Source organism: Corylus avellana, chromosome ca4, assembly GCF_901000735.1.
Source record: "Corylus avellana chromosome ca4, CavTom2PMs-1.0".
Classification (NCBI taxonomy): Eukaryota; Viridiplantae; Streptophyta; class Magnoliopsida; order Fagales; family Betulaceae; genus Corylus; species Corylus avellana.
The window spans coordinates 10,780,929-10,792,355 of record NC_081544.1 but is presented as its reverse complement, the minus strand read 5'-3'; the positions used below and the strand labels follow the sequence as shown (position 1 = coordinate 10,792,355).

At 41.4% G+C, this 11,427-nt stretch overlaps 1 protein-coding gene across 1 annotated transcript in view; it reads left to right on the top strand.

Moving 5' to 3' along the window:
- LOC132179884 (uncharacterized) overlaps positions 1-9,572 on the top strand; it is an 18,254-nt gene extending 8,682 nt beyond the window's left edge. Inside the window, exons 3-4 of the mRNA XM_059592676.1 lie at positions 9,206-9,273; positions 9,384-9,572. Coding sequence (XP_059448659.1) covers positions 9,206-9,273; positions 9,384-9,504 — 189 coding nt within the window. The 3' untranslated portion in view covers positions 9,505-9,572. The remainder of the gene's footprint in view (positions 1-9,205; positions 9,274-9,383) is intronic.
- The last annotated feature ends 1,855 nt before the right edge of the window (positions 9,573-11,427 follow it).

The following is an 11,427-nucleotide window of genomic DNA, read 5'->3' as shown; positions in this document are numbered from 1 at the left end:
AGTCCACTCAGGTCCAAAAATTAAATGTATCCTAGAAGAGGTTGAGATGGAGCTGGATTCAGACAGTTCAGTGGGGAATGAAGATGTAAGGCCTGAGCCTGTAGCTGGTGAGGTGAGGGCGGTCAAAACTATGGCTCTTGTGGCAAGGCTGGTCGAGCCAGTGGTTGCCGAGGCACATGATGAAGTCATGTAGGCTGATGCTGGTTCTCAGGCACCTTGCCCTAAAGGCGCTCAATTCTTGACTTCTCTTGATGCACGGGCCCATATTGATACCGCTTCGAGTGATTCTAGGGTGAAACCCCTAGTGTCGAACGGTCGGTTGGCTCTCCCCTTACCAAACTTGGAGGTGACCTTATGAGGAACCCTTTTGCTGCCTTGGTGGGTTTGATCCTCCACGAGCAGCTAACTGGCAAGCGTGATCATACTACCGACGGCATGGCAGAGTCGTTCATCTATTATCAGCTTGTCGTTAGTATCTGCTTTCTTTAACTGTTTTGCAATATTTTATGTACTCTTAACTTTTCCTCTTTGTTTCAGAGTATGATGAGGTCGTTATTTTTGTATTACGACTTCACAAAATTTATGCAGAACTCGGCTGTGGAGTCAGATGCTTTAAAGGTTAAGTTCGCGGAGTCAGAGCAAAAGATGTCGAAGTTCGAGGCCGAGAATACAAGGCTAAGAGGAGTCATCTTGTAGCAGGACAAAGAGTTGCTAACTGTTGGTCAGTAGTAGTCTTTAATTCAAAACGAAGTCACCGAGGTTGAAGTTGCTTGGACAACAATTGATAAGAAAATCTCGGAGTTGTCTGCTGGACTGGAGGCTCTTCGGGCTGAGAATGGTTGGCTCCAAGAAGAAAACTCCATAATAAAGGAAGTCCAAAGCCAGCTCGAAGAGAGGCTTACTGTAGTTTTGAGACAATCCAAAGAAGCCCAGGCCAAAATAGATATCTAGAGGGCGAAGGCTGAGGAGGCCTACTCAGGTTGATTGGTGGCTGAGGAGAGGAGGAAATTCTACAAGGGAAAGCTCAAGAAGGCTAAGTTGCAGCTGCAGGAAGCCAACGACCGAGCCCACAAGTATCTAAAGCAGTTGTCCTTTACCTTCGGTACTCGTGACAATGCTTTGCTGGACGGGATCAGCATTGGCTTCGAGACTTTCCAATCATGGGCCAAAGACCCTTCTTGCTCCGTAGACCTCGATGCATTGGAAGTCGATAAGCTTCCTTGTACAGATGAGGCTATGGAACAGATCATGAAACTTGGGCAGGAGCAAATGCCTGATACCGAAGGGATCTTCGAGTTCGGCCATATACTAGGGGGCGAAGAGGACGAGTCCTTTGGCAATGGTGCTGCTGCGAAGTCTCAAGATCCAATGGATACTCGTTGCAATGCCGAGGTTTTTGAAGTTGTTGACCCCAAAGGGAATAATATGTAGAACTTTAAACAATTGTATATCATCGCAAATATCAATGAGGAAATTTTGTTGTACAATTTTGTGTTATTTTACTTCTTTGCAATAAATGATTGTTTTTACAACCTTGTTTTTATATGCAATTTTAGAAGAAAACAAGATAAATTTAGAAAATAACAATCGGTTTTGAACCAAGCTCTAGGGTTCATGATGCTCGCTTTGTAGCTGCCTTTAAAGCAACTTAAAAGTTACTTGACTGAATGGTCAAGTGCCTAACCTCAGGGAATTCCCAAAGAACCTCATGCAGGAGTGTTGTTCTAAGTTCTCTGATTTGGTCTAACCGTTGAACATTCCCTGACGAAGGATTTTATGTTCAAGACGGTTCTAACCCTTGAACATTCCTTGATGAAGGATTTTATGTTCGAGACGGTTTCATCTCATCAACATTCCATAGAGGATTTCATGTCCGAGGGGTTTATCTCTTGAACATTCCTCTTCAGCTATTTCTTAAAAGAGTGAGTTATAGTCTCTTTGGTTGTATATCTCGAAAGAGAATGAGTTATAGTCTCTTCGGCTGTATTTCTCAAAAGAGAATGAGTTATAGCCTCTTCGGTTGTATTTCTCTAAAGAGAATGAGTTATAGCCTCTTCGGCTGTGTTTCTCAAAAGAGAATGAGTTATAGCCTCTTCGGCTGTATTTAAGACTTTGAATGTTATTGTAACTTTAGGAGATTTTTTATTTAATGAAATGAAAATTACAAAAAAATATATTTCATCCGCGAAACTACAATGATTTATACAAAAAAAATTCTTAAGGTGCTCGGCGTTCCATGGGCTGGGGATTGGCTTTCCCTCAAGGTCTTCGAGGTAGTATGATCCCACTCTTCAGCATTCGATCACCTTGTAAGGTCCTTCCCAATTGGGAGCTAGCTTCCCTTTAGCTGGATCTTTGGTAGCGATGGTGACTTTTCGCAAGACCAGATCTCCAACTTTGAAGTTTCGACGCTTGACCCTCTTATTGAAGTACCGAGCTACTCTTTCTTGGTATACTGACATGGTGACTTGGGCTTGGTCCCGTTTCGCCTGTAGCAAATCCAGATAAAATTGGAGGCTTTCATCATTAGTCTCAGGCCGAAAGGTCTCTCCTCGAAAACTGCCTGAGCCCACCACGGCTGGAATGATTGCCTCGGTCTCAAAAGCTAAGGCATAAGCAGTCTCCTCTGTTGGAGTTCTTCTAATAGTCCGATATGCCTATAGAACTTCCGGAAGATCTTTAGCCCAATCTCCTTTACGATCACCAATTTTTTTCTTCCAAAGTTTGAAGATTGTCTTGTTGGTGATTTCCACTTGCCTGTTTCCTTGGGGATGCCTTGGAGATGAGTAATAGTTTCTTACATTGAGCTTGGCACACCATTCTCCGAATGAATCGCAGTCAAATTACTTTCCATTGTCCATAACGAATGCATGTGGAATGTGAAAGCGACAGATGACATTCTTCCGTAGGAACTGCTCTATGCTCTTAGCTGTTATATTCACTAGGGCCTCCACTTCTACCCACTTTGTTAAATAATCCACAGCTACAACTGCAAACCAAACACCCCCTTTTCCACAATGTAACGATCCCACTATATCTAACCCCCCTTGTGAGAATGGCCATGGAGACCGAGCTTAACTCCTTAGGGGGTTGCTTGGTAATGTTCGTGAAACATTGGCACTTGTCATATTTTCCCATTTTCATCGAGTCCCGAGTCATGTTAGGCCAATAGAAACCTGCTTGGACTGCCTTATGTGCCAACATTCTGGTTCTTTAATGACTGCCATAGATGCCTTTGTGAATCTCGCGAAGGATGTAATCACCTTCTTTTTGGGAGACGCACTTCAGAAATGGTAATATGAAACCTCATTTGTATAAGGTTCCATTTACCGTGGTAAATCTAGCAGCTTTTTTCCTCAATTGGACCGCCAACTTCTTTTCTCATGGGAGAGTTCCTTTTTCCAAGTATTCCACCATCTCCTTTTGCCACTCAGGCATTACATCTGTTGCCGAGACCGAGACCACCTCGGTTATGGCAGGTTGTAATAGAATCTAGACTAGTTCTTCAGATTCCCCCATGCTATGTTCTATTGTCGATGCTACACCAGCGAGATGATTTGCCCTCTCGTTCCCTTCCCTTGGATTTTTACAATGCAGAATTTTTTGAAGGAATTCTACAAATCCTGTACTTTTGACAAGTATAGCTTCATTTTGTCTCCCTTGGCTTCGATCTCCCCTCGGATATGTTCGACAATCACTTGAGAGTCGCTTCGTAACTTGATGAATTCGGCTCCCATCTCTTGGGCCAAGCCGAGTCCCGTTAGAACTACTTCGTACTCGGCTTTGTTGTTGGTAGTTTTGAACTCCAGCTTCAAGGAACTATGCAACTCTTCACCCTCTGGGGTGATTAATTCCACCCTAGCTCCGACATGCGTTCCAGTGGATGACCCATCCACGTAAACTACCCAAGTCTTGTCCCTCGGTCATTGTTCTACGTCTAGCAGATTAGTGAATTATGCCAGAAAGTCCACCAATGCTTGGGTTTAGATGGCATTCGAAGGGAGAAATTCGATGTCAACCTTTCCAAGTTCAATTGCCCAGTTAGCCAATCTGCCGGACAAATCTAGCTTGCGAAGCACCTTTTTGAGTGGGTATTCGGTTAGAACCCTTATAGTGTGAGCTTAGAAGTACGGCCGAAGTTTCCTTGACACTATAGTAGCGAAGGTATGACCTTATAATAGTACAGGCCTCGGTCTGTGATAAACGCAGTCTTCTCCCTATCTTCTGGATACATGTAGATCTGGTTGTAGCCAGAGAAAACATCCATGAAGCTAAGCAAGCCATACCCAAATGTTGAGTCTACCAACACATCAATACGTGGCAAGGGAAAGCTGTCTTTCGGGCAAGCTTTGTTGAGGTCGGTGAAGTCTACACACATCCTCCACTTTCCATTAGATTTTTTGACCAACACGACATTGGTCAGTGTCGGGATAGTGTACTTCTTCAATGAACCAAGCTCTGAGTAGCTTTTCTACCTCCTCAGCTATAGCCATATTTTGCTATGGAGCAAACTTCATTCTTTTTTTCTTTATCGGTTTTGCACTCGGATCCACATTGAGTTAGTGGAGTATGTCTTCAGGGCTAATGCCCGACATGTCTTCATGTGTCCATGCAAATACTTTTAGATTTTTCTTTAGAAAGGTGACGAGGCTTTCTCGGACCTTCAAGGTAAGGTGAGACCCAACCATCACTACTTTGCCATCCGCTATGATCACGTCTTCTAGCAGCTTAGCAGGCTCGCCCTTAGGTTCACCCTTCTTTCTGCTGCCGACGATGCCGACTGTTAAAGGTGTAGTTGTTGAGGGTTTCTTCGGAGAAGTGTTATAAAACTTCCTTGCTACAATTTGGTCACCTTTGACCTCTCCGACTCCCTCTTTTGTTTGGAACTTCATCTTTAAGTGGTAGGTTCAAGTTGCAGCCTCCAACTTATTCAAGGCTGGCCGACCAATTATTACGTTGTAAGCAGATGGTCGGTCAACCACCAAGAAATCTACCATAACAGTTGACTGCCTGGGGGCTGTTCCTGCTGTTACAGGGAGAGAGATGAGCCCGATGGGTTGGGCTTGCTCTCCTGTAAATCCAACCAAAGGAGAACCAAACGGCTTGATCATATCACGATCAATGCCCATTCGTTTGAAAATTGGCCAGTTGAGGATATAAACAGAACTCCATTGTCCACCAAAATTCGATGGAGCGCATGGTTAGCCACCATCACTGTCACCACCAGTGCATCATCATGGGGCATCATCACCCCTTTTGCATCCTCTTATGAGAATGACAGGATCATTGAGTTTAGCTTTGGAGCCTTGGTAGGCCCTTCAAGGAAGAGAACCTCTTCAGTCTGTACCTTTCTTGCATGAGCCTTCCTAGTTGAGCTAGACTCTCCTCCACCAGCTATTCCCCTGGAGATGGTAAGGATCTCCCCCACTACAACTTGATTCCGAGGCAGGGGATGCGCATCCTGATCATTCCTTGGTTCAGCCTACTGATTGTGTATCGGTTTAGCATACCAATCATCTCTCAGACCGTCATCTTGCCTTTGCCGCAGCTCTCGGCCTCCGAAGGCTTCACGGTTTCCCTTTAGTAATAAGGGCTCCTGAGGATTTCTTCCTCTATTCCTCTGTCCTGGTAGGAATGTCACCAATCTTCCATTCTTGATGAAATTTTCAATTTCCTAGCGCAGAGATATACACTCCTCGGTCAGGTGGTCATGGTCATTATGGTACTTGCAAAACTGATTCTGGTCTTGCTTTGCCAATTGACTTTTCATTTTTGTTGGCCATCTGGAAGCAGGATCTCTTCTGATCTCCATTAACACCTAGGTCATACTGGTGTTCAATGGAGTATACTTGCTGAGTTGATGCTGAGGGTCAGCCCTCGGATTGGTAGTCTTCTTGGCTTGCTTCTTCTGGTTTTTCTCCTCCTTTTTCCTGGAGCTCGCCGGTACTATCTTTGTGCTACCCCAAGCTTATTGGGTAGCCTTTTCTTAGGACTTCATCAAGGCCCCAACAGTCTCCTCCTGATTGATATACTCTTCCGCTTTGTTCAAAAACTAACGAAGAGTCACCAATGTAGACTTCTTTGCCAGTTCGGCTATTAGTGGCCCCTCGGCTCTCACCCCGTGCATTAGAGCTTCGAGTATTGTTTGCTCATTCGGGCTTTCTACTGTCAGCTTCTCCTTGAAGTCTTTCAAGGACTCATCCTTTCCTTGAATAAGAGAAAGCAGGTAAGCCGGGTTCTTCTTCCTCATTCGGGTGGCTAAGAACTGGCTTAGAAAGAGGCACCCCAAGGATTTGAAGTTATCCATAGACTTGATAGGGAGTCATGCAAACCACTCTTTGGCTACTCCTGCCAAGGTTAATGGAAACGCCCGTTATGTGATCTCATCTGGGGTTCCATGGAGGATGAAATGTGTACAAAGACTCTCCTTGTGCTCCGTAGGGTCTCCACTGCTGTCATATTTATCTAAACGAGTCATCTTAAACTTGTCAGGCAAGGGGAAGCTCATAACCCGATCTGTGAAGGGCAGGTTGGTGTTCTCCATGAGCTTTTCAGCCTTCAACCCGTTCTCCCCATTAGCCATTTTGTAAGCTATCTCTGCATACTTTCTCTTTAAATCTCCTAGCTCAGCATTCATGTCGGTCTCATTATGTCGAGCATGTTGATATCTCTCTCTCAGGGTGAAACCTCTCGGTACGAGATCTCTCATGATGCCCTTTGTTCTTGACAGTGGTATGATGGTTGCCATGAACCGAACTTGCATTATCTTCCTGACCATGGTTTTGGTTCTAGTTCAGGTCCTGGACCTGTTTGCGCATTTGAATCTGTTCACCCCTTTCTTTACATTCCTCACGTCTCTCTTCATGCTCACAATCCCTTCGGTCAGTTCGGCCTTCAGCAACCGTGAGCCTGGCAGCAAGATCTTCGTTCTACTTCTTCAGCGCGTCCATGGAGTCAGTCATCTGCTTCATAAACTCGGCAATAGTTGGAGGTGCTGCAGTTGCGCAGGGCATCACGGCTTGGACCTCCAGCAAAGGGTGTGTTGCACGTGTCTGCACCATTTCAGATTGTTGATGTTAAGAACTGATGAAGATCGAGTTCCCATAGACGATGCCAAATTGTTGGTGCACAGTTTTCTGAGGTCACATGGCAAGAATTCCGGGTAGGGCTACGGTGTCCGAGGATGCGTCGGGCAGCACAAAAAAAGCAAAGAACAAGGATCAGAGCCCTCGGTAGTGTTCCGACAGGAGAAGCTCCGATGCCTAAGTCAGTATTTTGAGGGAAGAGTGTATAAGCAACAAAAGTTCGAGAGCAAGAGTTACGCTTACCTTTGGTTTAAGTTACGACTTGTATTTATAGGCATGGAGTAATGTTTGTTCTCCGCACGCAACGGCTCTCTTATCCTTGGATATTTGCTAGGCAGTTATTCGCGAATGATAGAGTTTGTTAGCCACCTCATGAACTTAGTAGCCTAAGATTATGGGATAAGTAGTTTGAACTTTGCTAGTGTTAGATAGGAGTGTCCGAGTAGTTCTCGATAAGACGTGGATAATTCAGGTGTTGACAGATGGCCTGTATTTCGATAGACGTAGATGACTGTTTGAATTTGAATGATATTCTACCCCGTTTGTGTGGGGATAATAGATATCTATTATGTGAGATGACCGATCTATCATCGGTATAAGACTTTTAAAGATAATGAGATAGCAGTCGAATGAAAACCGTGTTTAATGTCTTTAATTACGCATCAAGAATTGAAAGCAATTCGAGCGTTATTGTAATACCTTGATTCTATATTGAGAATTCTTACCCCAAAAAAATAAAAATAAAAACTCATTTAGTGACGCGTAAATAGTGACATTTTAAGCCAAAACAAAGGCAATATTAATTTAGTGACGTTTGAAATAGTGAAGCTTTGTAAACAACACTAAACATGGGGTCGAGGATTAGTGATAGTGTTGTTTACAGTTCAAACGAGACTATATAGTACTGTCCTTTTAGCTCATACGACACTATATAATGTCCTTTTAGCTCACATGACACATCACCAATGGTGTTGTTATTGTTCTCATGTCGCTACATGAAAGGTGATGGTTGAACAGTGAAACAACACTTTTCATGAAATTTCGTTTACTGTTCAAACGACACTAATTAATGTCGTTTATTGTGCAAGCGACTTTAAATTTTTTATACTGAAAACAAAATCTTTTTTTTAATATTTCTGGAAGGGGAAAAAAACAAATGTATAAAACTTAAAACTTAATATATATATATATGCGGGTGGCTAGCGAGCCACCCCTAGAGGCGGCTAGGGGTGGTGCATGGCCACCCTTGATCACCTTTGGGGTGGCTCACGGGCCACCCCCAATGAAATTTGGGGTGGCCTGAAGGCCATCCCCACCTTTGGGGTGGCCCGTTAGCCACCCCAGATCTGGCTAGGGATGGTCCACGAGCCACCACAAAGGTGGCCACGCACCACCCCCACCTGAAATTTTTTTTAAAAAATTAATTTTTAGTCCATGTGTGGGTGAGAGAGAAAGAGGGAGAAAGAGAGAGAGAGAGACAGGCATAATCTTTTTTAACTTTAGATATAATGTCCAGCTTATAAGCATAAATTTCGAGCGCTAAATTTTCAAAAAATAGTTGCACTGTTCAAACAACACATTTTGACGCTTGAATAATGTTGTTTGAACAATAACACTGGTTAAACGACACCCTTCTGACACATGAATAATGTCGTTTGAACAGTAACACAAAACCTTCTGTAGTGAGTGGTGTCATTTAAACAGTATAAAGACGCCTTATAATGTTGTTTTTCCCAAACGATACAATTCCAAACGTCTTCAAAGATGAATAATCCATTTTAGAATGTGTGATTTATAAAAGTCACAAAGTGAATCTAGGAAAACTCCAATTGGATTTGTCTTTTTAACATGATAGTGTATATGTGGGTAATGTGTTTTATAAGTATGGCCAAAATGGTATTAAAGCCACTTAATAACATCATATAATAGTGAAAAACACTGCATGACGTACGTGAACTTTACAAGGACGTTATGGTGTGTCTCAATTAGCATATAAAGAAGTAAAGCGTCCACGATTCAATCATATTATGCTGTAAATCCCCATTTCCTAAAGTTTTTATTCATCAATTTATTATTATAACCTCACTTGAAAATTAATTTCTGGTTGTCCCACAAAGCAGCCGACACTAGTAATATGGGGAGAGCTAGATGAGATATTCCCTCTGGAACTGGGGCACAGGTTAAGAAGGTATAACCTTAAAGTTTCAGCTTAATTATTAACTGTCGGAACATTAATTTTTTCCATATATAGATTTGTCTAATCCATGCATAGTATTTTGAAATTAATGTTTGGCTTAGGCATGTTGGAGAAAATGCACAGCTTGTAGTCATCAAGCATGCAGGCCATGCGGTCAACCTAGAAAAGCCAGAGGAGTTTAACAAGCACTTAAAATCATTCCTTAATGGACGTTGGCCATGATTTTTGCAACTTTAGTGCGTTTTCTGAGGTCGGATGCTGGGGGCCATGGCTCTCCCAAAGGTCAATCATTGCTTGAAGAATTTTTTATTTTTTATTTTTTTATTTTATCAAGATGTTACTTGAAATAATTAGTTACAGCATGTTTTGATTTTGTCATGTGAAAGCTTTTCAAAACTTCATAAACTCAGAATTTTAACCTCTCAAAACTGTGATTAGTCTTTCTTTTTGTCAATGAATCCAATTACATTAAAAAAAAAAAAAAAGGAAAAAAAGAAAAAAGAAGAGCATTTATATTGGGACACATGTAAAATGGCACATCATTAAAAAGAATGAAAAAAAAAAGAAAGTGTACATACTCCCTTAAACTATCACCCAATTGGCAATATCCCTTCAAACTTTTAATTGTGTTAATGTTTTCCCTTAGCTAGCGAAACACAAAAATAGCCTCATTTTTTTGTCAATAAGACAAAAATACTCCAATAAATTTGAAAAACAAAAAACAAAAAACAAAAAAAGAAAATTTTTTAAACTCTCGCACCCTGGTTTAAAAAATTTTGTTTTAGTTTTTTATTATTTTTATTTCATTAAAGGTATTTTCGTCATTAGGAGGATATTGTCAATTTTTTGATAGCTTAGGAGGGACATTATCGCAATTGAAACTTGAAATTTTGAGAGAAATTGTCAATTGCCTGGTAGTTTGATGGAAGTATGTAAGCTTTTCCAAAAAGAAAAAGAGGGCATGTGGGAGAGAAGTGACCGTTTACATGTGTTACATTACTATTGGGTATGACTTGGCATTCTAACAAAAAAAAATTTGATAGCATCTTTTGATAATGGCTTGCACCTTAAGGACAGTTTTGATTGATTTTGAACTTTAATGAATGATGTGATAAAAACTTAATCCCTAATGACTTGAAGTCTTGAACCACCTAGATCGCTACAGGAGTGGGTATTAAGGTTTTGAGGAAAGTTTTTTATACTATAAAATTTGAGAACAAAAAGAATTTTGATTCCATATCACAATGGCACAAACCATTAACATATGAGGCTTATAAATGATATTAGCAAACAGGGCGGAACTAGAACTTAAGAGGAGGAAGAGGAGTACCATAAAATAAAGGAGGAAGAGGAGTACCATAAAAAAAATTAGAGGAAAAGTAAATTTACAAGAAAATGCCTATATATCCATATATTTAAGTGATTTAAAAAAAAAAAAAAAAAATTGAGGTGGCTCAGAATCCCCACCAATTTAAAGGCTGCGTAGTCCAATGGACCATAAGGCTTAAACAATTCAGTGATGAATCCCTTCTATCTTTTGGGGTTCCATCCCATGTCTTTGCAGAGTTGATCATTGATGAGCTTCGCATGAAGCTTTATTTAATATGTTTATTTTCAAGAATTTTTTTTTCATAGATTGGAAAATATCTAGGATCATATAGATGATATAAGAAACTGACTCTTCCTCCCTCTTTGTATGTCTTCCTTGGAAATTTGGATCATTCCCCAAATATGGTTCGACAATTTCCTTCCAGTAGCAGAGTGACGAAGAGGAATAAATAGAGTTTTCATGGATAATATGAAGGAATATGACGTTTTTTTGTTTATGATGATTCTCTTCTTTTGTACTATAGTCAATCCAGTTATTCTATACTAGCAACAATGTTGTTGACAAGTGGCTCGGTCGATTGAGTCTAGATCTCGGTCGACCAAGGCATCATTACTTGTCTTTAATGCGGGTCAAATCAGGTCAAATACACTGCCTAAATCAGAGCTCGGTCGAAATATCCTACCTAATCTTCATATGGACTATTGATTTTCGTGCCAAAAACTTGAGCTTCACACGTGGACCCTAGCTCGGTTGACTAAGGCTAATTCTCAATCGACTAAATTAAGCTTATTCTCGGTCGGTCGAGCCCCATGTAG